Source organism: Thermobia domestica, chromosome 9 (genome assembly GCF_964235325.1).
Source record: "Thermobia domestica chromosome 9, izTheDome1.hap1.1, whole genome shotgun sequence".
Classification (NCBI taxonomy): Eukaryota; Metazoa; Arthropoda; class Insecta; order Zygentoma; family Lepismatidae; genus Thermobia; species Thermobia domestica.
Window position 1 is genome coordinate 11,364,250 of NC_137462.1, and position 27,895 is coordinate 11,392,144.

Sequence of the window (27,895 nt, forward strand, 5' to 3'; positions counted from 1 at the left end):
CACATAGAGTTAAACTCTTTAATTACTAAAGGATTGTTTTAGCATGTTTGATTATTATAAATGGTATCAACTGTTCTCAGAAGTATTCCCTGTGATTATGCTACACCGATCTCTACTCCGGTACAAGTAACTGCTTTCAATCTTTATTTGACTTTACTTCCACAAAAACTTATTAACTGTACCATTTATACACATTAATTCTACAATGATATAATATTTCATCAGTACTAACCACAGTCCTTTTTTTCATATCATCATAAACTTCCTAAAAACTCAACCGTGTACATAACTTCTGCGTCAAGACTCATTAATTAAACAAAACCAAACATTAACCTAACAACGCCTTTCACTTATTTTTTAACTAGCATCTTATTATTGTTAAACATTTTTATTCCGAGCTGTTAAACTCCCAACACACAAGGTAAAGTTATAACAAGACTATATTAGAAGGGTGAGGGGAAAAAACAAGGAATGTCCATGTGTGTGCTTTAACGAGTGCTTTGGCCTATCTGTTGGTGACTCTTGGTACTATTTCACTGCGTACAATAACGAATGGACAATTACTTTTAACTTTATTAAGCGATCGATTTTTTAATTCAACCCTATTCATTTTGTACACTCATGTCCAAAATTATTGTCGTATGTTTATAAATATGTTGTTATAGGAATATAATTTGATAACGAATTCGCCCGGTATTTCTTATAATGTTAGTATGTGTATAATCGCCAAAGACATGTATGTGGCAAATTACATGTCAAAAGAGCAGAAAATAAGAATAATAAAACGTAAATAAATCTTTCTTGTCCATTTAGCAATATTTTGTTTTACTCATTCTAATTTTCGTATTTATAATTCTTTTTCTATGAAATTTACTACAAATATAGATTTCCAGATTATATACATAGTATCAGTATTAAAAGTACCCTGCAAAATCATTATCAAATTATATTCTTACAAGAAGACAGTTATAGATATGCGACAATCATTTTGGACATGAGTGTACACGGTTTTCAATATTAAAAAGCCGTTTTTTCGAAAAATGTAGTGTTGTGACATTCCTTGTTTTTTCCCTTTACCTTTCATTTGGAGTTTCCTGGCTCTTCTATAGGTATATCGAGCATTAAACTAAGATAGAATTAAAACTATATGGAGGGCCGCGGTAGAGCACTCCCTTCTGGTTCGTGGGATTCCTGGTTCGATTCCCAACCCGCCTCAAGTAAACTTTGAGGTGGCCAAACACCGTGCTCGTGGGTGTTCTCAGAATTATCCCGTTTCCTCTAGTCATTTCACCACCATCATCCTTATTATCACCGCTTCCTTTAGCCTCGGTGCATAATCGTTGGAGGTTAAACTCCAAACAAAATAAATAAATAAAACTGGGAGAAATACCATAATTTTAGGTTCACAAGAATGAGCTGATAATAAATGGATAGTCGTATCGAACTTCAAAACAAATGATTAGCATTTAAAAAGAAATACTATCCAAATACAACTATAAAAATGGAGAATAAAATTTAAAAAGTAAACAAACTTAATTGAATATAAAATTTATTTCACCTAAGAAAATACAAAAGAATGAAGCGTTATGTACTTTCAATGAATTATATTGATAAATACGAAGAGAAGTGTTAATTTCAGAAAGATATGTATTAAGTTCCATTAATCCTCATTAAGAGCCTGACATACTAAAAAATAATACAAAATTTACCGTTTTTCTTTTTCTTGTTTATTCAAAAGTGAAAGGAGATAATGAAATGGAACTTACTACAATCATAGATAATGTTGTTCTACAACAGAAAATATGAACCTGAAGCCTTTTCAGTGTTGCCGTCCATAAAAATTATAGTTTTCCCAGAATAACAATTCCCCCAAAATCTAGGTTAAGGCAGTGACTACAGGAACGAAATCAACTCCATTTGATTACTTATTTTATTTTGGTATCCTGTGAACTACTTTTTAAATAATATTATTTTTAAATTTTAATAATTGTATGTTAGAACTATTTTGTTTAATACAAATTAAATGCATCTATTATTCAAAAAGTAGTTCAGAGGATTCCAAGACAACGTGATACGTAATCAAATGCAGTTGAATTCGTTCCCCTAGTCCCTGCCTTATCCTCCTGAGACCCAGCGTTCCCTATAGGGAACATCTATATGTTTGGTGTTTTTCTTTAGAGCAGTAATAGGAAGGCGGGTATTTTTCTTGAACGTGTACTAGAAGCTTGCAACTATGTGACAACGTAGCGAATATCGATGTTCATTTGTTTTGTTAGGACATCAGACAGTGGAAAGTCAACGAAGATGGCAGAAAACTTCGCGGCTGCATCTCGTAAAGGTAAATATTTGTTTAGAAATATGATTCTTTCATTTGATTTTATGTATTGTTGTTTTATGTACGCATAAGTAGTGCATTGTTGAATTATCGTAACATTCATTTCTTACGAATTACGAAAATGTAAAAAACGAGTCATTTTCGATGTTCCCTATAGGGAACATTGGGTCACCAAATTGACGAAAGTACATATAGATGATAGAGTACATTTTCTGAAAGTAATGTGTATGTCCTTGATAAATATTTAGCCTACCTCTATGCAATACGTTAATTTACGTAAGGAATGGTCTAAATTCATGCTATGTTTTAAACTATTTAAAATTTATCTAATTAAAGAACTATTGTAACCAAAATTCCTTTCTGGTAAATGGTAAATTTCCACTGTTTCCACATGGTCTAATTCTGTTACCAGAGACGACGATTGCAACCAAGAGAAATGTCCCTCTATCTTGGACAAGCAAGCTTAGTGCATGAATTGACAAAAATGATGATAGCATATCGTGCATAAGATTAACCTAAAATGGTGATTTCCACTATTTTTCAAAATTTATTTCAATTTGAAAGTCTCTGGAATAAATAAATATATCGATATTTTTAAGTTCACACAAATAAAAGTGGTATAAGAATTTGAAAATGACATAAGCTAAAAATACTAGAAACGAATCCGCGCCAATTTGGTTCGATTGGCTTCAAAATTGCCTTACTTAGCTTCTGTATATATGCAATAGCTGGATCGGAATTCAACTATCACATTGGACATCTGACTAGAAAATAGTGAATGGATCACCCAATTCTCATACAACTTGCATATATGCAGAAGCTGATCTTGACACCACACCAATCAAATTGGTGAGGGGACGTTTTCAGTGTTTGTTGCATACGTTGTTTCAAAATTAAGATATCTCACTTATTTCTTCGAACGTGAAATAAATATTTTGTGAGACATTTTGTATTATTGTTTTAGGATAATTTTTAAAATTGATTCCAAAATCCATATCTGAGCGGAGATCCCTATTTTAGTCAATTCGGCATTACTTACTCTTTGATTATAATTCAAGGCTTATTTTTTCCGTATTTTGTCTTTACGCAGCTAAGAAAATACACAATGAATTCAAGTTAAGATGCATAGTATCTTCACCCAATCTAAATGGAAACTGAGCTCCTAGGATTTGAAAAAAATATTTTGCAAATTAATCTAACGCGTTTCGAGTATATCAAACATAATATATTGTAATTAATTTTTATTTCGTAGATCTGACAGACAAACAAATTCAAGAGGAACTATTGTTCGATGGAAATTACTCAAATTTGGATCTCTCTGATGAAGATGAAGAAGAGTACTTCGACCTGATTCCACGGGATTATGTGGAGGACAGCATTCAATTTGTAAACCAAGATGAATCAGATTTTGAAGAACAAGACTCTCCAGTTCACCTAGAAGGTATAAGACGTCCTACACGGTGGAAGCATACAGATGTTTCCCAACCTTTGCCTCCTGCTACTGATTTTCAACTAGGCGTCTCCGATGTAAGAAAATGTCGCTCGATCCAACATTTTGAAAAGTACTTTCCTGGTGTCTTTTTTTACGAAGACGTTAGTAAAGCAACTAACAAAATATATCATGTTAAGAGTGGTAAGATCTTAAACGCTACGCCTGAGAAGATCAAAAATTTATTTGGAGTTATAGTTATGATGTCGTATTTGAAGTATCCTTTACTGGACACAATTTAAAAATCAGATAATCCTGGAATGAAGAATCTGACCATCGGTGAAAAGGCTGTTATGAAATTAACTTCATCTCTTCCGGAAGGTTGTACAATATATATGGATCGATTTTTCACGTCCATTACACTTTTTGATTTACTTCATTCGGAAGCCAAGATGCAGGGAACTGGTACCATAAGAAAATGAAATATTCCCCAAGCTGTACGTTTGAAATCTGACAGGGAGTTGCAGTCCCTAGGTAGGGATCAATTGATCAGGTGGTTAGAAATGATGGACAAGTATGCATAACAAAATGGTTTGATAATAAGCCTGTGCTCTTGGCATCTTCCGTAGATGGTTGCTTACCATTCGATGAGTGTAAGAGATGGTGGAAGAAATAAAAAAAAGTATGTGGCTGTCCAGAGGCCAAAAGTTGTAAAAAGTTACAATTCCGAAATAGGTGGTGTTGGTCTTTTGGTCAGGGTTATCTCACACTATAGATTTCAAACACGAACGAGAAAATGAACAGTCAGAGTTATTATGCATCTCTATGACTTTGCCATTGCCGCCAGCTGGTTAGAAATGAGGCGAGATGAAATAGTAAGAGGCACACCTATAAAGAACAGATTCCAGTTTCTTGACTTCAAAATGTCTCTTGGAGAATCCCTTCTCCACGATACAACGAAAATGAAGGACTATGGAGAGCCAGAGCCAGAGAACGAAACCGATGAAGAAAGTGAAATGACAAGAAATCTATGTAAACGACAAGCAACAAGTCCCCATCCCTCAGCTGAGTTAAGGAAGGAAGGTTCTCTTCATATGCCCGAAATTATGGATAGCGAAGCACATAGATGTCGACCTCCTGGATGTAAGAGCAATAAAGCCAGAGTTCTGTGCAAGGCATGCAATGTTCACTTGTGCCTGGTAGCTAATAGGAATTGCTTCAAAGAGTACCACAACATGCTGTAATTATTGAGAACAATATATATAAAAGTAGACTAAAAGGTTAAATTTCAACGATATCAAAAAAAGGTAGTTTATTGTACGTATTTTAAGTGTGTATCTATAACTATGTATGTATGTATTTTAAATATAAAATTTACACTCTATTCTTAATACTTGTAATGATATATTGTACTTATAATTCACAAAGAATAGTAAAATAGTTGAAATAAACATTGACTTATTCTTTAAAAAATACTCTCACAAAACATGAGCTGCAGGCCCAATGTTCCCTATAGGGAACATTCAATTATGACACCATAAAAAATCTGAGTTGATAATTTTTTTCTTGAATTGACTTTTACATCTGATTTTCATCTAAGAAATGCATTTTAGATGACAAAATTCATTTTAGTCTTGTCTTGGGTCTCAGGAGGTTAAGTTAAATTTTGGGGGAATGTTATTCTGGCAACACTGTAATTTCTGTGGATGGCAACACTGAAAATCTTCAGGTTCTTATTTTCTGTTGTAGAATAACATTATCTATGATTGGACAAACATCGTGTGCGTTTGTTTTCTCGGGGTTCTCCCGTTTTCTCCCACTTTCTTCATTCCACCATTAAATTCATTTCTCATAATCACCGTCTCCTTTAGCCTAACCGGCATAATCGTGGGACGTAAAACTCAAAGATTTCATTTCATTTCATTAGCTATGATTGTGGTAAGTTGCATTTCATTATCTCGTTTCACTTATGAAAAACAAGCAAATGAAAAATGGTAAATTTTGTATTATTTTTAATATGTTAGGCTCTTAAAGGTTACTCGTGTATAAGTGAAATGTTAGAAAGTTGATTCTGCATTAAGGGATACAAATAGGTGAACACTTGAGTTTACTGAAACATGTATTCCATAAACTCTATCAATCAATTATGAAACAAATCTATTTACACTGAACAACAGTAGTGAGGAGGGCAGGGAACTAACCTAACAAAAGTTTGTGACATTTGTTGTTGTTCATTTGTTTCAGAAATTCTTTCAACCCGCTGTGGAAAATATCCGCTCCAACCTTGGCTCAAACTCTGTTTCAGAAGAGCATATAAAAGATGTATGTCGACAGATTTTGGAGGATGCTAAGCAGATGTATTCCAGTTCACATTCCAGGGGAAGCTCCCCACTCAACGAACATAGTGACTCAGAAACTGGTAGCATCGGTGAAGGGAGATTCGGAAGGCCACTTACTTGTGTAAGCTGCTTTTTATTTTGTTATTTTTATCGTCTATCATTTATTAGGATCACGGAAGTTTGGCTTTTAATGACATAGTGTTAATACGTCCCATTATTTCTCACGATAACTCTTAAACAGAAGCTAATTTTTAAATTTTATTTTGGCAACAGGTAGATAGAGTGACTATCTCGGCCTAGTTCGATATTGGATTCATCCCGTTAACATCTTGACGATGATCCATATCCCATTTAAATTCTATAGTATTCCCTAGCTTGTATGCAACCCAAGTACCAGCAAAGCATTGCAGGTTGCCCATGATAAAAGGATATGCAGCTTTTCTTACTGCAATTATGTCGACAGAGTTCATTAATGGAGTCAGTCCGTTAACAGCTTCACTGGTAACGGTAACTTTTAATGTGGCTATCCATATCGTTTAAAATCTAACATTTCCTGGGTTCTATGCAACCCGAATAGCAGTAAAGCATTGCCGGTTGCCTATGTTAAAAGGATATGCAGCTTTTCTGCTGCAATTATCTCGGCTGAGTTCGTTAATGGATTCAGTCCGTTAACATCTTCACGGGTAACGGTGACTTTACCTGTAGCTATCCGTATATCATTTTCTACTATTGAAATATAAAATAGTAAAGGTTACACATCTCGCCGTTAGATGGCAGTAAACTCCCTCCTGCAATTGTAATCTACCGGACGAAATTGAAACTTCTAGTGCGTAATCCATTTGAATTCCTATTATTATTAAGTATTATGGCTGTTGGCAAATCCTGGGACTAATTGGGTTTTAAGATTTGGGCCAGGAAATGTTTCTTCCACATTTCTCTATCTTCAGCTTCCTCTTTTAACTCCCGATATTTTCTTCTATTTTTCAAATCATCAATAAGTTGTGTTCTTCCTACTCCTCGCTTTCCGTCTGTGACGGTGTGAAGAAGACAATTTCTTCGCAAGATATGTCCAATCCAACTGGCCTTCCTAAGAATTATGCTGTCTAAAAGCGTCCTCTTTTCTCCTAACCGTTTCAAAACATCTTCATCTCCAACATCTTCAACATTTCGGAGCTCTAAATATTTCTTTTCTAACTTCCGTAACATCCGAGTATCCGAACCATACAGTCCAACACTCCAGTCATACATTCTCTTGCTCCTGAAGTTGTGTTCTTTCACTCAGACCACATGGTCAAACTTCCTATTGTGATTGGACAATTCACTATCCGCATTCAGAACACCTATGACGGTTGTATTATCATTATATTAACGAATGGAGAAAACAATTTAATTTTTAATATGCCAGTTCTTCTATAGCCAAGTTTACGATCAATACACCAAGTTACCTACAGCTACCTACCAGTTACCAACATATTAAGTTTAATGTAGCCTGAGCAAGTATTGGATGCAACGGAAACAAAAACCAAATTAGGTACATTCTGTCAAGAAAGTACCGGGAATTGTACATTTACAAAGTCCAATGAAAGGGAGCGTCAAAATTCTTCTTGTCGCTACGTTAGCACAACTGCCCTCTATGCTCACGCGGAGTTTGAGCGCCGTCTGTCAGTTAGTTTGTTTACAGTGCTCCATTTGTCAGTTCATCGCAAGTGTGTGTGGGCAATTTTTACAATGGATAAAACTATCGAATAAAGAATCTGTCTGAAATTTTGCATTGCAAATGGAATTACGTGTGCCAAAGCGCTGAAAATGTTACATAAGGCTTACGGTAAGCCGACTTTATCAAAAACACGTGCGTATCAGTGGTACAGTGCATTCAAAAGCGGCCGAGAAGTGGTGGATGATTTGCCTCTCTCTCTGATCGATCATCAGCGTCTTCAACTGAACTTAACATCGCTAAAGTAAAGGAAATGGTGACTGAAAATCGTCGTTTAAGTCTGAGAGAGAGAGCCGCTAAAATTTGTGTGTCTCACGAATCAATTCGTACCATTTTAAACGATTGTTTGGGCATGAAACGTATTACCGCACAACTAGTGCCGACGCACCATCTTACAAGGCTCTCATTGTGATCGAATTTCTGGTCAAAAACTCAACAAATCTTCTCGAACAACCAGCGTATTGCCCTGATCTGGCTCCGGCCGACTTTTTTCTTTTTGCAAAACTCAAATTACCACTTCGAGGCACCTGTTTTCAGTCGATAGAAGACATCCAAGAGAATTCGCGGCGAGTACTGAAGTCGATTCCGGATTATTCATTGGCATAAGTGTACTATTTCGGAAGGGCCTACTTTGAAGGCAATACAATAAATTTGAATGAATAATGCATATTTTGTATTTTATTCACCAATTCCCGGCACTTTCATGACAGAATGCGTATATGAAGGGTAAGGAATGTCTATGTATGTGCTTTTTTGGGTGCTTTGTCCTATCTGTTGGTGACTCTTGGTACTATTTGACTGTATATGCCATGCATACGTAGATGTAAAAATGTCCATGTAAAAAGGGGCAAAAGATGTAACTAACCCTATTCTTCTTACGCGGTTTTCAATATTAAATCGCAGTTTTGTCGAAAATGCAATTTTGTGACATTCCTTCTCTTTTTCCCCTTACCCTTCATATAATAGTTTGTTATTGTAATTAGTACACTCTATCTAGAAATTTTAAGTTATTTTTTTAAATTTAATTTTAATTCCAGAGTCCATTATTCAGAAAACGAAAGGAATCAGATACTGATTCTGAAGCGAGTCAGACAACTGGAAGGAAACGAAGTAAACCTCGTGCAGGATATTTCAGTTCAGGAAGGTCAACACCAGTGAAAGTAACTAAAGCTGATGCAAAATTGGATAATATACGAAGGGAAGGACCCAAGTGGGATCCTGTCCGTATTACGAAGGAGACGCTGTTCATCATGGGAGCTAGGTAATGTCTTTATAGTGTAATGTGATTGTTCACTGAGAATGTTACTTAGAAATCATAATTTCTTAAGGGTTCTAATTTAGATAGACCTGACATTGCTAGATCTCGGTCCTTTGAGTCTCTTATGTGTTCCTCAAGTGTTGTAGTAACATTTCTTTTTGTTATACCTACCTGTTTATAAGTTTGGTCATAATCACACTTATTGGTTAGGCCTCTAAGCGCACCATTGAAAGGTAAAAAATAATCCACAAATCGTCATCGCAAATAGAGAACGCAACCTATGAATCGCATTTATATTAAGACAAAGATGCCTGAATTGAATCTGGATTAGGAATCGGTAAATAAAAGCTGGAACCATATTGTAAATCTAAGAAACGCCAATAAATATGCTTAAATTGTGATCAAAAATGTAATAAACACAAATTTCTTTACAATTGAAACAATTTGTCTTTAGTATTTTTATTTTTCAGATCAGCAGTAAATACGAGGCATGTCCGAAAAGTAAGAACTTTTTTTTTTTTAACTTTTACATGAAAAAGCACATCTTTAACTATATTTTTTCATAAGTTTCCATCAGTATTCGAACACTTATCATAGTGGGTGACCAATTTGTCCAAACCTTCGTCAAAGAAACATCCCGCCGCAGAAGAAAACCATAACTCCACAGCTTTTTTTTTTTTCCCACTCCACATAAGATAACCACAACTCAACCGTACTGGCATCAGTGGGGAGTCAATGGAACCAGTGAAACTAGCGCTGCGATGGTGTTCAAACGAAACTGTGCGTACTTGTCGGACACTGGCGGGATGTTTCTTTGAGAAAAGTTTGGGCAAGTTGCTCACACGTACTGACGTGAACATTGGTGGAAACTATGTCGAAAAATAGTTTAAGTGCTCTTTCATGTAAAAATAAATTTGGCTTGAACAAACCTGTTTTAGTATTTTTTAAACAGTATTTACTTTCCGAACACGCCTCGTAGAATCACAGGAGCTGGCTACTATGACTCATGGTGGCATAAAGTGAGAATAGCTATATTTGAGTTAGTGACGATTAATATTTTTTTATACAGTATATAGGTCAGTAAGAAAATATTTTGTAAGAAAGCATCTAAGGATTTTGCAGCTCATACGAAAAAGAAATATCTGTTAAATACATGGATGAAGATAAACTAGGCAAGCATGTGGTTCAATATCTCTATTTTGATACAGAGTGTTTCAAAACAACACCGACAACGTTTGGGAGGTGATTCCTAACACTAAGATAAGACAAAAAATATAGTCTAACTTGGATGTACAAATGCTTCCTTTTAGGAGTTGTAGGCTACCGAAGACATGAAAAAATGAACTTTAAATGTTTGGCTACTCCTTTATTTGAAGCACTCACTAACTACCTCTATAGAAATTGTTGCGGAAATACCGCAGGATTCAGACATTTAGATATTTGGATAGGGCACATACTAGTTTCTAAGTAAAGTCTTGACCCGACTACAATAGATCCCATAGTTTTGAAGCTATGGTCCTTTAAAGTTCATTTTTTCATGTTTTCGACAGCCTAAAACTCAGAAAGGAAGCATCCCAGCCCCCGCCAAGTGAACTTTGTGGTGGACAAACACCGTGTGCGTGGGTTTTCTCGGGGTTCTCCCGTTTCCTCCCACTTTCTTCATTCCACCATTTCATTCATTACTCATCATCACCGTCTCCTTTAGCCTAACCGGCATAACCATGGGACGTAAAACTCAAAAGATGTCAGAAAGGAAGCATTTGTGCACTCAGGTTGGTCTATACATTTTGTCTTATCTTGTCTCAGGAATCACCGCCGAAACGTTGTCGGTGTTGTTTTGAAACACCCTGTACAAGGAGAAATTATACAAATAAACGAAAAGTATGTAGACAAAGCTTTTATTTTCTTTTTCCATAATTGGAATTCACTTGTACATCTGTCTAAGTTTAGATGCAAACTCTTTGTTCGTGTGAGAAAAATGCTTTACCGCGCTTTTATCATTACTATTGGATTTACATGAGACATTATTCTTCTTTGTATCATGAGCTTTACAATACTTTTAGTGCTTTAGAAGTCTCTGGGTTGGTTACTTATTGTTTAGGTCTTTCAAATGCTTCTTAATTCTAATAGCAATATTTCTTTTGTTGTACCTGTGTACATCTGATACGAGCAATAAACCGGATATACTTATTTATTTTACAGACAGATTACAAAGTAGTGGATTAGACCAGATTCCTTGTTCATTTTCAGATGTATGTACCATAGAAAGAAATGTCGCTACTAAGAATTTAGAAGCGATTGAGAGACTAAAAAGTGAGAAACAGATCTCGGAGCTTTCATAACATTTAAAATATAATAAATCTCATAACATAAAGGAGACTGATGTTTGAGGTAAATTCAATAGTAATATTGAAAAGATGACGAACCGTTTTACTTAAGAACAAAGAATCCACATTTAAATGTACACACAATTGACATTCCAATTCTGAAAGTATTGGCAAGATGTACGAGGCATGCTAACCTTGTTAGTAACTCTGATTCCATTTGGGGAAGGGAGCGCGGTGGCTCGTGGTAGAGCGTTCACTTCTGGTGCTTTAGGTCCCTGGTTCGATCCCAGCTCGCGCCATGTGGACTTTGTGGTGGACAAACACCGTGTGCCTGGGTATTTCTCGGGATTCTCTCGTTTCCTCCCACATACTTCATTCCACAATTTCATTCATTTCTCATCATCACCATCTCCTTTAGCCTAGCCAGCATAACAGTGAGACGTAAAACTCAAAAGACTTCATTTCATTTTTTCCAAGCGGTATGATAGCAGAAAACTACAAAGACATAGGATGCGTTCTATCTGTAATTATTATTCTTCGTTTTAATGAGTTTTTACGCTTATGATTGAGTATGTTTTTACGCTGCTATGTACTTTGCTGAAATATCTGTTGACAAGTTACGCATGAACCCTAAACCTACTACCTTAATACTTAGGACAAACAAACGGTGAGTATTGTGTTTTGTTACTTGACGAATATTGTACATAGTTCTTATTTGTTTATAAAGTGAAAGTAATTCTCGAATAGTAGAATAGATTTATCACTGATAGTTATTTTTCTTTTCCGATAGGGCAAATAAAGTATTAGGTTTTGGCCAAACTCGAGGGCGATTATACATCAAACATCCGGAGATACTGAAATATTCCGGTGATCAGGAAGATAAAGAGTGGCTTTTTAGACACAATCTATTGCCCCCTGCAAGTGGAAAAGCGTACATTATGATCGTGGAAGATATAAAAGAACTAGCGGAAGCGGATGAGTACAGGTTAGTAATTTAAGCTAAATATTATCTTCTACAACATACTTTAGTGTGTAATGTGCAGTCACCAACAAGATTTTGCATCCATTAATGTAATTTAGTTAGTAAAAACACAGAAATGTCTGGTGGTTTAGTTGACAGGTGCACATAAAAGATCTTCCTTTTGTTGAGTGCATGCGAGGGTTCACTCAAGAAGACGGTTCTAACAAATATAAAATTTATAGGTAAAATACGATGTGAAAAATTTTTCGCGAAGGAATGGAAGTGTGAATATAAGTAATTATTGTCAGTGCACAGCATATTGAAATGAATTTTGAGTGATAGTGAAAGTATTGTATGTGTAACTGTGGTCTTCCACTATACTCGTTTATGGTATACCCTCCGTTACTAGCACCTGCTCCCGACGGACGCACCCCCTCGCTACCGCTCGGGCCCCCTGGTGCGCTCCTGCTCTGACTCGGTTAGGCAGCTTTCGTGCTTTGTAGTGGCCACCTTGCACTAGTTTTTAAGCCATACGTCCACAGTGTATTTTTACTCAGCCCTCCTGAAGTCAATCTGTAAGTACTAATGGACCTACTCAATTAGTGCATGCTCTGCTAAAAGAAATACTCAAAGTCAAAATATTAGTATAAGGTGGCGCCACCTACTTTCAACTAAATCCATAATAATACTTTTACCTTAATATATATACACAACACTCCTTACCTATTTCCGTCACGATCCATGTCGCCAAAGCCCTTTGTGAATCCCCACAGTTCATAATTACATACGGCGAGATCTGGGCTTCATGTGGCCAGGCAAGTGGCGCTGCAGCACAGGTTACCCACGACCAATCCAGCAGAAAATCCACTAGAAAACACCTCATGAAGATGTTCACATACTGTAATGGCATAATGGGCAGGTGCCGCATCTTGCTGAAACCAACATGTCCAGGTACTGGTGTTAATTCACAACACCGTCAAAGAAAGAATACCCCAAATAAGCGTCTGCTGTCCATGGCTGCCCATAAGAACCAATCCGTGGCGAGAACTCCGGTAGAGCTCACATTCATCTGAAAAAGAAAAATGCATTTATCCTGCTTTGGTATTATGTCGAACCCCTCAAGAAGAACGTCACATTTCTCCTTCCTCCGGTCTATGTCTTATCGGGCAATTCTTGAGCGGAAATAGGGCGATGCGCATGCTTGTGTAAGTCTTCTTATGCTTCTGCATTCTCGATAGGGGTGTACCCAATTCCGGATATCCTTTAAGCTTCTATTTTGTTAGCGATTATTCCTCGGGCTCTGTACAAATCGCATGTTTCTCCTCTGGTGGAAAATCTGTCATTTCTCATCTTAATCTTGACATCATCTGTGAAGAAGAGTTTATGTTCCTATTTCAAAAGGATTTGTTTCTGAGAGGAATCCCGTTGAAATAGCGTCACAAAATCACTACCCACTGTCTTGGTTGATTTAACTCATGCACTCATACTCGTAATAACGCGTTCAATAAAGTATGTGGACGTATAGCCATTGTTTACTTATAGGATCTGAAATACAAACAAAAAGATACGTTATTATAAAGTACAGGCGTTGTGCAATAGCGTAAGAGAACGTATCATTGTTTATTTCATGGGATTTGAAATGCAAAGAAAAAGTATATGTTATTATAATGTACTTAAGGTTAATGGGACCTGTGCTCTACAGTGCATTTGTGTGATGATTAAGTGCATTTTTGTGTGTGTGCCTGTGTGTGATAATCAGTGGCGAAGGATGATAGTTTCAACAGAATCGGCTCAATGTTATAATAATAGTATCACTTGGATTACTTATATCATTTTGCAAATTGATTCCAAATGTCAATTTTTCTTCTCAGCAAATTTCTCTATTACTTTCTTCTTAAAGGCCGTATCCGAGAGCTAATATCCTGAATAGTTCATTTCTATAGCGATCGAAGTTAACGCACTACGTCTGTCGTTATTCATTCTATTCCTCCGAAATCTTTTGATTTTCTTTAAGGCACCTATGCTTCTCTCGCATGGCCATGTAATAACTGGAATACTTAAGTGCACGTGTAACAAGCAAAGACGTTCTGTGTACACTTCTTGCAGGTCGTTAATATGATGTATTGAAGTACATTAATGAGTCTAAGCTATTTATTTTCATCGTAGTAGATGACTGTCAGTTCATTCCACAGTTGATTATCATCCAAAACAGGATACAGTTAAGGAGACTATCTAGATTCTTCCCAAGAAAATCACTTGTAATTCTGAAACTTGTTCACAATCAAGTAGTTCTACAAATTCCAAAGAGAATAAATCACGAAAACTCGTTTCCAGTTGAACTGCAAGTGTATCCAAAATTTCGTAAGGAGAGTGCTTTTAAGCTTTGCTTTTCCATACCGCCGAACTGCAATGAACTAATATCTTCACTATTGAGACAGTCTCTTCTGAATCCAGAGAATGTTTGCATGACTTCTTTTTGCAGCACAATGTGGCATGAAAAGTTCATTTTCTTTTGCAAAATAAGATACAGAGTTTCGATAGACATAAATATTTTACTGAAGAAACACAACAAGAAGACAATTTCACAGGGATTTCGATGTTATTGTAGACCACTGGTAGCATTTATTGAATCATTATCTCAATTTGCATCAAAAAAATTAACATATGTGACTCATAGTTGATGTTAATTCGCTGTAGAGGTCGAGTAGGGAAGTTGGAAAGCATGTTCTTTCAATAGCTCAATTTTCTTTGTTGATATTTAATAGCATTTATATTAAGTTCATATTCTCCAATCACTCTGGCTCTTTTCTCTCGTTCACTTTTGTAAATGTAAGAAAAAATGTCACTCACAATATTTCAAAAACATACATTCCTGTCGATTCGAATGAACATGAAGGGTTTCATTTCGAACGGGTTCGCGTCAATGTAACATAAGAAGGGGAATTAGTTTGCGATAATAGGTGTAGTACCTTTACAATTGCTTGTTCCAACTTTTGCGTTTCGTTGCGGTCCGCAAAATTAAGCGAGGTTGGTACGGAATGAAGCTGCATGTGCTCTTGTTCTTTATTTGTTCGACATATCCAATCGAAATCGAAGACAGTCGAAGGAATCGAAATAAACGCTGTATACACATATACAAACAATAGTCGATAAGTGCTGAGGCCGGTCTCTTTCGCAGGGTATTTCCAACACGTTCTCTCGCGGGATTTTCTGAGTAACTTGGCGGTAGTTCTATTCGGTTCTACTGAGTTCCCTGACACACTGCTCGGAGGGCCTTACACCAGTGGTGCTAACTACGATTTCTTTATCAGACAACTAGCAGCGTTCACCCCGCTTCGCTGCGGTCACCCCGGAACGCAATAAACTTTGTTACTTAGATAATTTTTACTTTTTCGCTTTCAAGTGATATGATAAAAACCATAGAAGATTGCAGTAAATCTTAACATTATATCGCCTGTCATTTATGTTAACCCGCCCCGCTTCGCTGCGGTCATCCCGGAAGTTTTCGCTTTCAAGTGATATGATAAAAACCATAGTAGATTGCAGTAAATGTTAACATTATATCGCCTGTCATTTATGTTAACCCGCCGAGTGACACGGTCATGCGGGTTGCATATAAATACGTTTATTTTTACCTATGATGAACTAACAAAGGATTTGTACGTTATGGACACTTGAATGGTCAATTATCTCAAGACACTGGTAATTAAAAATTAAAGTGATATGATAAAAACCATCTAGGGTCCAAATCCTAATAACCCCCCAAAAATAAAAGAAATTGGTTCAGCCGTATTAGCGTGATGAGGGAACAAAGGATTTGTGCGTTCTCTTTTATATCAGACAATAAAATATTTCCAACGTAGAAAATTACAGTGAAACCTCTACTAACGGACACCTCTATAAAGCGGACACCTCCCGTAACGGACATATTTTGTAATCCCCAAATATCGTAATAGGAAAAAACATATTGGCAAACCTCTGTAAAGCGGACACTCTCTAGTACGGACACGGACAGTCTTTCTTGTCTTTTATAGGTATTATTTACCTCCTATTACGGACACTTATTCTAAAAACAAGTTGAAAAGTACAGTAAAAATACACTTTTAGTAATTCATACTGTGTCACCAAGAAAGAACATGTCGGTGTGACAACATTTTGCCTCCTCAACTGTCTGTTCAGCAACCCTGAGGAAGGGTCTCTGTTTCACAACACCCTTATGTCCTTTACTTGCATTTCACTCCCACCCAACCTGTTTCAGAAACAAAAGTGATTGACAGTTGCCATCTGTTTGGGATGACACATCATTCTACTGTCCCGCTGGAATCTCTAACCAAGCAGAAGACAAGTTTGGTATTTTTGACCACGGGTACGCATATTGTCTTAAAAAAAAAAAAGTCATTACTGGACTGCAATTAACTCACAAATTAAAGCAACAAACCGAAAACGTAGTAAATAGCTATACGTGTAAAGTGCAGAGAACTATAACATCTTATTCCCATGTTCTGCCTCGAACATAGGGAATTGGATGACGCAAGATAATGCAGGTACAGTATCATTTTGGTAATATTCATAAATGCGTGATGCATGCAAAAACATTTTTTTTCTTATTGCATATTACCTTGTTTATTAATTTACGTAAGAAAATATTGAAACCTCTGTAAGGCGGACACCTCTCTATAGCGGACAATTTTTGATTCTCCACGGCTGTCCGCTTTAGAGAGGTTTCACTGTATAAATTATATTCTGTGCAAGAGAAATTAATGAATTAAAAAATATAATTTCTGAAAGTAAATGGGTAGGCCGGGCCTCAGGACCTCTTGCCACCCTTCGCCGCTGGTGATAATATGTTTCTATTCTTCAAAGAACTGTAGATTATAGACAAAAAGAAAAGAAAGTTGCTTCTCTGTCGTTTATAAAATTGATTTTTTGCTTTCAGGAATAGCCCTAATCTTTTGTTAAGTGAATTGAAAGGCTTCGAAGCTCCCGAGTTCATGTTGAAGAAGATTCGAGACTATATGAACGAAATGAGAACCGATGGGCCTAATAAAAGAACAAATTCAATTGTAGGGCATGAGGTAATTCATATTTTTCAGGTAAATTCATTGTTTTTGTTTTGTTCAGGTAGTTATCATAACTATATATAAAATAATTTCATACCATGTGATAAATGGAGGAAGTAAAGATTTTCTTTCCTCCCCCCCCCCCCTCCGTACAGGTGTGAATTAGTTCAGAGAACTAATATTATACGACAGGACCGAGAATTCAACCTAGCTCTCGTAACAAAAGAAACACTGACCAAAGCTTAAAACACACTTTATTTTAAATTTAAATTATAATAACGGTTTCGGATATCTAACGAAGAGGAAGAAGGAATCATCTACAGAGTATGGTGTGAGGATTGCGATATGTCATATATAGGAGAGACAGGAAAGAAAGTGAAAGAAAGATTAAAACAACATGAAGATGATGTTAGGAGGAAGAAAGATACCAATGCCATGTTAAGGAGACGAATCATGGAATTAATTGGGATAAGACGGAAGTATTGGAGATAGAGAAAAGAATGATAATAAGGAAGTGGAAAGAAGCAGATTAGATAAAGAAGGTAGGAAGAGATAAACTGATGAACAAGAAGACTTACGGGATTAGCTGAAGGCCTCAGTAAATAGGAGGGGGAAAAAAGTACAATAATAACTATATATATATGTCTGTTAAAAGAATTTAAACTTTGTCATAACACTGACTATATATATGTCTGTATTTTCATTTATTTTCGATATTGTCTGAAGAAGGATATGTTAGATATCCGAAACCGTTATTATAATTTAAAATAAACTGTGTTTTAAGCTTTGGTCAGTGTTTCTTTTGTTAAAATAATCAATCCAAAGCCATGGATTGTCTTACTAGGTCTCATGTTTGAACTATCCCATGTTGCTAGCCACAACGCTAACCTAATAACAACCTCCCAATTTTAGTCTTGATACCGCTGACTAGCGTAGTGATAAGTACTCCGATACAGAAGCCGAAGACCCAGTTTCGATTCTCTGTCCAGTCAAGCATTTTTTTTTTTTTTTTTATTGTGAATTTAGTTTTTCTTTTACCACACCGATCAGCCTTTAATGCTTTATCATTTCATTAAATGTTCTGTCACTCGTAAGCGAATACGCTTTATGCTATACAAAAGTGAATAGCCGCTACATAGGACAATAACATTAAATTTTATGTAACGTTTAACGAAATTTATTTTAGGACTTATAGTGCTATGAAAGTGCCAATTTTGCCCTGCATGTGTCCTTTTCTCATTTATTGTTTTTCAGTTGCTCGATGTTCTAAACAAAATTGCTGGTATTTCAGAATTCGCATCAAATTCTGTTTTTATCGCTCCAATGGTTAGTGAAGGTAAAAGAAGCGAAGAATTCTTTATGGAGGAATGTGTCATATTACGAACTTAGAAGCCGTCCTGTATTATTTTTCCTTACGCTGTGGTATTATCACCCAATATCATTTCGTAAACTTCTTGTCTCTTCTTGTCTATAAATTTACCAGTTGTTTCCACCTGCTATTCATCCCAGTTAGTAAATAGGGGCAAATTGTGAGTTTGTCAACGAGATTTATACTATACATTATGTCAAGACGATTCTTTCGGTATTAGATCCAATCAGATGCTGACACTTCAGCGAGTTATTAATATATGATTACGAAATTTGCAACAAAGAAATATGAAACGTCAGGAAAGAATGTGAAAAATCTTAGTGTCTTCGGGACAGCTGGCGTCTAATTTTATGTCGTACGTGTGCGATAATAAAGGAAAACTGTGTACACAACAGAGAGGCATGTATTCATCGGTCATAAATCGTGGATAAGAGATTCCTTTTGATAGTGACTGGCCATATTTTTAAGGCGATAGGCAGGCACCAGCATAGCGAAGACGTTTCGAAGCCCACTTTCACAAACATGAATGATTGACTAGGGGGTTAATGGAGACGTCAGCGTCGAAGCTATATGTCCCCTTTCGCAAACATGACATCACGTTCATTTCTGCCTGGACAGTTGTGGCGAATATTTCCAACATCTCAAGTAACGACATGCTTTTCATGGAACAAGCTATGTAGTCATATGTGTATGTTTAACCCTTTAATTAGCAAACATTAATAGTACTACCATTAAAATATTTAGTTTGCTTTTATGTTGAACCATGTCTTTCTGATCGTAATTTCGTAATTTTTAAAGTATTTTTGTATTTTGGTTAAAAAATACAGGACGTTTATTTCAAACCAACATTGCCATAAAATAGGTCTTATGTGTTGCTACTGAGCAGCATTGTCCTATTATAGTAAAATATCATAAGAATACTGTCAGTAAGTAGCAGCAGTTTCTTTGAAATATTTTCCTGCAGAGCAAGAAACCACAAATAAAAAAAAGAACTTTCGCGGAACGTAGAAGATAAAGCTTCTACAATACGAAATTTGACTGTCCCCTGTTGATGAAGATTAGAAATATCTAAACAAGCGACCTGCAAATCGTGTATATGTATATTGTATGAAAGCAATAATGCCAGTTAATTGATCACTGAAGTTATAATTCGTGCGGATAACGTAATAGAATGCGATGTTGCTTGAGAGCAACAGTGCAAAATAAATGGTTAAAATCTAATGAATCGTCTTTAAGATATTTGCATTTTCTTGGGTCTAGTATCAAAGTAATCACTCTGTACTACACTGCAAGGACCTAGATACGAAGATTTCTAAGTATATAATACGGCAGATTCTTTCATAATGTAATCCTGTGTGTCTTTCACCTTAAATTTGGTAATTGCTTTTATCTCCTCACATTTCTTTCCCATCCTGAAGATTTAACGAGACACATAAAAGATACGAATTTGTGAAAATTTAGTCGGGAGCGGCAGTCATGAAATATTTTACCTTTATTACTAAGGTAAAATGGTATTTCAATGCAAGTAATCAAAACATGATAGAGGTTAAGTTGAATCATAACAGTTGATCATGTTAAATTCTGTTCTGTAGTTTTAGTTTATTCCACAATTATATGTTGCGCTTGTCAATGTCTTTGGTTCGATCATCACTCACTTAGTTCCTTCATACGTCACTAATTATGTTATGATTTGATTGTATCCATATTTTTACTATATGTTCAGTTTTTATTTATTGTAATATATTTATGACGTACATCCTGTCGTGCTAAGTAAGACCCTATAACTTATATATTCGTGCGCTGGTCATGCACATAAAAAAGGTTGGTCATATTCTAACGCAGAAGGATTAAGACACGATCGATCAAAAGTTGAATATATAACATTTATCGTACTCTCATGTGTTCCGTGTTTTCTTAAAGTGAACATTTGTTGTTAACTGGGTGGCTCTCACTCAACAGCAGGAAGAAAGAAACATCTTCGTTAATTTTTAATTATAAAGAATTTCTCTTATTAATAATAATAATCGTAAGTATGTTTACATATTTCAGTATTACTTTTCAGACGAGTTAAAAGTGTTATTAAATAAGGAAAACAATTGCTAAATGTTATTTTAGTTAAACCACTTTTCGACTCTAACCGGATAGATCTCCTGGCCAGCAGTCCATAACCATAACATTTGCCGTTGTTTATTGCTCTACACTCTCTGGTTATAGACAAAAATTTCTGTTATAATAGCGCCACAGTTCGTTCTTCAAAATTTGTGGGTTGAAGTTTAGCGTCCCTTTTCAGTGGCGAAGCTATATGAGACGTGCACCTACAATACATTTTAAGATTAAATCCGAATCACCGTAATGCTCTCGCACCGGGAATTGAACCCAGGACTACGTACACCAAAGGTGTACGCGCTAACCAGTAGACCAGTAGGGATGGTATATTTCAGAATTTGTGGCCTAAATAGTATTCTAAAATGTTACTTATTGTAATTTAGAATACAAATTTGTGAGTTCTCTTGCACAGGCTAGATATAAATACGAAGGCTGTCCAGAAAGTAACAGGCGTTTTGAAATAATAATAATAATAATAATGAAGTAACAGAATTAACAAACCAAATTGCATTATATATATTTGAAAGGTACTCCCTTAAATTATTTTTCCACATAATCGCTATGCAAATTAAGGCACTTATGATATGGTGGCACAAGTTTTTCAATATCGCACTAGAGATCTGCCGTCTCCGATTGACATGCTTCACCCAAGTCTTGTCCCCAGTGACGATACGGTCGATCACCATGTTCCTATTATTGCGTAATCTTAGAGGAAAGTCAGTGATGCAGCCATTTTCTGTTTTTTGTGGTGTTCCGTTAGGATTTTCGGATCCACCTAGCACAAAATTTGTGGTAACATCATCAAGCTTTTACATCAAAATTTTGTGCACCAAACTCCGTGAAATTTGTGGAAAATGTTCAGCAGATTCTGTAATCATGAAGAGACGATTTATATTTCAATTGGCTTGTGGTTTTTTTTGGCCAACAAAAAGCTTAATCACAGAACGCACTTTACAAGAGGTGAGATTTTCTGTTGCAGCGCACATTGTAACACGTCACAGAAAGCACAGTAAGAGCGTTACAGTTCTCTTGCTACCCAGCTGGATGTGTACTGAATGTGGAAACGTTCTGGCACCAAGGTGGCGACTCTAGCCCCACCCACTTCTGCGATAGGCCAAAACGTCTGGCACTTTCTGGACAACCTCTTCTAAAAGCAATTGTAGTATATTAAACTGCTAATTGAAACCCTTCTTTCTTTAGGGTAAAGGAAGAATGATAACATCGGAGAATTACCCTTCGTCACTCCCATCACCTGCTTCTGGTCTCGATATTAGAATTAAGGAAGAAAGTTCAGGTGAGAGTGTTATTCGTGTTTGAAAGATGGAATCAGTTAATTCAGAGTTGTCTCTATTTTATGCTTGTAATTCATTCGATGTAGATGTCGCAGACCGCGAAAAACTAGGCTGGAGGTTAACAAAAATAATCATATTTCAAGATGGGGAAACTAGGTTTTAGCTGCCAAGTAGGTTGGCAATAAATCAGCGCTGTTAATTCATGAGAGTTGCTTCACACAGAATCAATTTTTAGTTTGCATAAAATAATAATAATAATAATAATAATAATAAAAGTTGTTGGATTTAATTTAGACAGTACTGCGAGTTTTCTTCTCAACAAAAGTCTAAAAAATGCAGGACCGTAAGACTTGTTTCTTAATTGTCATTTTATCTTAAGTTGAACATAATGTACAAACATTATAAGCTCCACTTCATTCTGTTATTTACACTGAACATCCATTAATTTTACACTAAACTTGATACGTCCGAACCATCATTGTTTAATTTTAAATCATTTTCCATACCGTAGCAAATGTATTTACACTGATCACCAGTTGAATGAGACATACCTAATACCGTGTGGCACCACCTTTCGCTCTGATAACGGCGGCTACCTGCCGCGGCATGGACTCCACGAGGCACCTTCGTGTTATTGTGGTATCTCAATCTATATCCGCTGGAAAGTATCCAACAGAGCCCGCAGATTGGTCAGAAGAGGGTCCACAGTCCGAAAGCGTCGTTCCATGGCGTCCCAGATGTGTTCGATGGAATTACGGTCTGGTGACCGTGATGGCCAGGGAAGTATTGCCAGATGAGAGGAGTGCTCATCAAACCAGTCTTCTTCCATCCTAAAGCAGTACGCCGGCGCATTGTCCTGCTGAAAGGTGAGGTCGTTATCCTGATGTTGCAGCCGAGCAAATAGCAGGACATGGTCATCCAAAAATCACGGTAGCATTCATCTGTGAGGGCCCGTGTCACACTGTTAGGGGACCCATTTCACTCAATGTAAACATGCCCCAGATAAGAATACCACCACCACTGGCATGCACAGTACCCTGCTGTCACGATGGATCCATTGCCTCGTGCGGTAGGCGACGCACCCGTACCCGTCCATCGGCATATACCAATGTGAAACGTGACTCATCTATCCAGACAACCATTTTCCACATTTCCACAGTCCAGTGGCAGTGTTCCTTTGCTCATGTGAGACATTTTTTCTGTGTTGTGCGGTTAGAAGGGGTACTCGCGTGTGCCCCATGGCGAATAGGTGGTTGTGGATTGTGTAGTGCTAACACGGCGTTGTTGTCGTGCATTGAACCTCTCCACGATTTGACGCGCTGTGGCACGTCTTTCGGCTGTTACGATGCGGGGCAGTCGAAATCTATCCCTCTCGTCGACACGCCCCTGACCTCGGCAGTTTGTCCGTGCGGGTGCAGTTTTACCGGAAGCCAGGTACTCATGACAAATCCTTGACACAGTTGCCTTTGAAAATCCGAGTTGCAGCCACTTACGAAATCGAGCCACCCAGTCGTCTGGCCCCTATAATTTGACCATGGTCAAATACACTCAGGTCCTTGTCTTGTTCATCACGCACTGCACTGACACGGATAATGAGAGAGGAAGTACGACAGCAGTACAAGTGCGATGCGTTTCATTCACATGCACTGGTGGAGCCTCTGCCGGGCGGTTTCTGCAGCTGTCCTGCTTCTCTAATTCAACTAGTAATCAGTGTATATAAACAATATAATAATCGTAATACACATGTGCAACTAACTCATACCGCTTACTGCTATATTGCTTTTCTATACCAATCTTATTAGCAACATCAATTCTCAATATCTATAAGATTCCAAAATAGTTTCCTATTTTCTACCTATCATTACATTACCTGAATTTGTTTCTAAGCTGTTTTATCTGTTTTATTTTTAGAAAGGATTACTAACCCTGTTTACTTTGTCTATCATTTGCAAATGCGTGTTGTAAAGGAACAAAATGTTGACTTTTTAATAGTAATAATCTGTGTTGTGGAAGCTTAGTAGTTTATATTTCTTTGTATGAGACCCTTAATTTACTTTGTAGGTGAAGGCTTAAGTCGTGATCTCTGTCTATCTGTTTAAAACCATATACTTATAGCCAGGGGTAAAAATAAATTTGAAAAGATAGGGGGACGGTAGGTATCGGAATGACGTCATGCCGTCCCCCTGCCTAACTTTGCCCATTGTAATTTTTTTTAGAAACGGGAGACGCCGTACATATTTTTGAAGGTGGGGGACGGCGTCCACCCGCGTTCCCCCCTCACTTTTACCCCCTGCTTATAACTTAAACCTGGTAGTAAATAATTATGAGAGTAACAAAGAGACAGGAAGTTGGTGAATAGTTTAGTTTTTATCGACGTATTCATTAAGCGCGAGCTTTCGATTTCGATCCCCAGTGGAGCTCATGTAGTTTGCTTAAATGCAGGTCCACATGTCATGTGACCGCCGTGTTCGCAGAGAAGATTAAAGTCAGTAATAAAATAGTATTAATCAATCAAATATAAAAGGCCTATCCGGTTGTAATGCTGTGAACAGACTTTGGGAGAGATGGCTGAAATGCAGTTCAAATGTAGAAGAGACTGTGTCGATTCTATATTCGGAAAGCAAATTGTCCTCAAATGGATGGAACATAGTCAAAAAGCACAATCATTAACATTAATGCAAATGGAAAATCAATGAAAAACAAATAATTCCTCCACTTATCTCAAAAACCAAAAGAGGGAGATGGCTGAAATGCAGTTCAAATGTAGAAGAGGCTGTGTCGATTTTATATTCGGAAAGCAAATTGTCCTAAAATGGATGGAACATAGTCAAAAATCACAATCATTAACATTAATACCAATGGAAAATCAATGAAAAACAAATAATTCCTCCACTTATCTCAAAAACCAAAAGAGGGAGATGGCTGAAATGCAGTTTAAATGTAGAAGAGACTGTGTCGATTCTATATTCGGAAAGCAAATTGTCCTAAAATGGATGGAACATAGTCAAAAATCACAATCATTAACATTAATACCAATGGAAAATCAATGAAAAACAAATAATTCCTCCACTTATCTCAAAAACCAAAAGAGGGAGATGGCTGAAATGCAGTTCAAATGTAGAAGAGACTGTGTCGATTCTATATTCGGAAAGCAAATTGTCCTAAAATGGATGGAACATAGTCAAAAAACACAATCATTAACATTAATACCAATGGAAAATCAATGAAAAGCAAATAATTCCTCCACTTATCTCAAAAACCAAAAGAGGGAGATGGCTGAAATGCAGTTCAAATTTAGAAGAGACTGTGTCGATTCTATATTCGGAAAGCAAATTGTCCTAAAATGGATGGAACATAGTCAAAAAACACAATCATTAACATTAATACCAGTGGAAAATCAATGAAAAACATAATTCCTCCACTTATCTCAAAAACCAAAAGAGGGAGATGGCTGAAATGCAGTTCAAATGTAGAAGAGACTGTGTCGATTCTATATTCGGAAAGCAAATTGTCCTAAAATGGATGGAACATAGTCAAAAAACACAATCATTAACATTAATACCAGTGGAAAATCAATGAAAAACATAATTCCTCCACTTATCTCAAAAACCAAAAGAGGGAGATGGCTGAAATGCAGTTCAAATGTAGAAGAGACTGTGTCGATTCTATATTCGGAAAGCAAATTGTCCTAAAATGGATGGAACATTGTCAAAAAACACAATCATTAACATTAATACCAATGGAAAATCAATGAAAAACAAATAATTCCTCAACTTATCTCAAAAACCAAAAGAGGGAGATGGCTGAAATGCAGTTCAAATGTAGAAGAGACTGTGTCGATTCTATATTCGGAAAGCAAATTGTCCTAAAATGGATGGAACATAGTCAAAAAACACAATCATTAACATTAATACCAGTGGAAAATCAATGAAAAACATAATTCCTCCACTTATCTCAAAAACCAAAAGAGGGAGATGGCTGAAATGCAGTTCAAATGTAGAAGAGACTGTGTCGATTCTATATTCGGAAAGCAAATTGTCCTAAAATGGATGGAACATAGTCAAAAAACACAATCATTAACATTAATACCAATGGAAAATCAATGAAAAACCCACTTATCTCAAAAACCAAAAGAGGGAGATGGCTGAAATGCAGTTCAAATGTAGAAGAGACTGTGTCGATTCTATATTCGGAAAGCAAATTGTCCTAAAACGGATGGAACATAGTCAAAAAACACAATCATTAACATTAATACCAATGGAAAATCAATGAAAAACCCACTTATCTCAAAAACCAAAAGAGGGAGATGGCTGAAATGCAGTTCAAATGTAGAAGAGACTGTGTCGATTCTATATTCGGAAAGCAAATTGTCCTAAAATGGATGGAACATAGTCAAAAAACACAATCATTAACATTAATACCAATGAAAAATCAATGAAAAACCCACTTATCTCAAAAACCAAAAGAGGGAGATGGCTGAAATGCAGTTCAAATTTAGAAGAGACTGTGTCGATTCTATATTCGGAAAGCAAATTGTCCTTAAATGGATGGAACATAGTCAAAAAACACAATCATTAACATTAATACCAATGAAAAATCAATGAAAAACCCACTTATCTCAAAAACCAAAAGAGGGAGATGGCTGAAATGCAGTTCAAATGTAGAAGAGACTGTGTCGATTCTATATTCGGAAAGCAAATTGTCCTAAAATGGATGGAACATAGTCAAAAAACACAATCATTAACATTAATACCAGTGGAAAATCAATGAAAAACATAATTCCTCCACTTATCTCAAAAACCAAAAGAGGGAGATGGCTGAAATGCAGTTCAAATGTAGAAGAGACTGTGTCGATTCTATATTCGGAAAGCAAATTGTCCTAAAATGGATGGAACATTGTCAAAAAACACAATCATTAACATTAATACCAATGGAAAATCAATGAAAAACAAATAATTCCTCAACTTATCTCAAAAACCAAAAGAGGGAGATGGCTGAAATGCAGTTCAAATGTAGAAGAGACTGTGTCGATTCTATATTCGGAAAGCAAATTGTCCTAAAATGGATGGAACATAGTCAAAAAACACAATCATTAACATTAATACCAGTGGAAAATCAATGAAAAACATAATTCCTCCACTTATCTCAAAAACCAAAAGAGGGAGATGGCTGAAATGCAGTTCAAATGTAGAAGAGACTGTGTCGATTCTATATTCGGAAAGCAAATTGTCCTAAAATGGATGGAACATAGTCAAGAAACACAATCATTAACATTAATACCAATGGAAAATCAATGAAAAACCCACTTATCTCAAAAACCAAAAGAGGGAGATGGCTGAAATGCAGTTCAAATGTAGAAGAGACTGTGTCGATTTTATATTCGGAAAGCAAATTGTCCTAAAATGGATGGAACATAGTCAAAAAACACAATCATTAACATTAATACCAATGGAAAATCAATGAAAAGCAAATAATTCCTCCAATTATCTCAAAAACCAAAAGAGGGAGATGGCTGAAGTTCAGCTCAAATGTAGAAGAGACTTTCTATATTTAAAAAGCAAATTGTCCTCAAATGGATGGAACATAGTCAAAGAAAAGCACGAAAACAATGAAAAGAATGAAGTCGTCCACATATCTCTAAAACTATAATAAGAAGATGGCTAATTGAAAGCTTATTACAAAGACATAATGAAGAGCTTAAAAAC

The 27,895-nt window shown here is 36.3% G+C and overlaps 2 protein-coding genes across 4 annotated transcripts in view; both read left to right on the forward strand.

Annotated features, from left to right (window-relative positions):
- The window catches only part of LOC145694416 (suppressor of activated egl-4 protein 2), a 58,435-nt gene that overhangs the window by 12,064 nt on the left and 18,476 nt on the right, over positions 1-27,895 (forward strand). For 2 of the 3 annotated variants that reach the window (XM_081770615.1, XM_081770614.1), the window contains exons 4-8: positions 6,009-6,224; positions 8,855-9,078; positions 12,193-12,387; positions 17,300-17,456; positions 22,099-22,192. In XM_081770615.1, the coding sequence (XP_081626741.1) occupies positions 6,009-6,224; positions 8,855-9,078; positions 12,193-12,387; positions 17,300-17,456; positions 22,099-22,192 (886 nt within the window). The remainder of the gene's footprint in view (positions 1-6,008; positions 6,225-8,854; positions 9,079-12,192; positions 12,388-17,299; positions 17,457-22,098; positions 22,193-27,895) is intronic. The other variant, XM_081770616.1, reaches the window with a different exon arrangement.
- Positions 2,152-4,066, forward strand: LOC145693895 (uncharacterized). The gene is made up of 2 exons (XM_081770062.1): positions 2,152-2,338; positions 3,588-4,066. The coding sequence occupies exons 1-2, from the start codon at positions 2,257-2,259 to the stop codon at positions 4,064-4,066; spliced, it is 561 nt and encodes a 186-aa protein (XP_081626188.1). The 5' UTR covers positions 2,152-2,256.

Bases quoted from the DNA above. Each gene is read 5' to 3' on its own strand.
- LOC145693895 (XM_081770062.1), top strand. From the start codon at position 2,257: ATGTTCATTTGTTTTGTTAGGACATCAGACAGTGGAAAGTCAACGAAG. The intron at 2,339-3,587 runs GTAAATATTTGT...TTTATTTCGTAG, and splicing joins CGCGGCTGCATCTCGTAAAG to ATCTGACAGACAAACAAATT.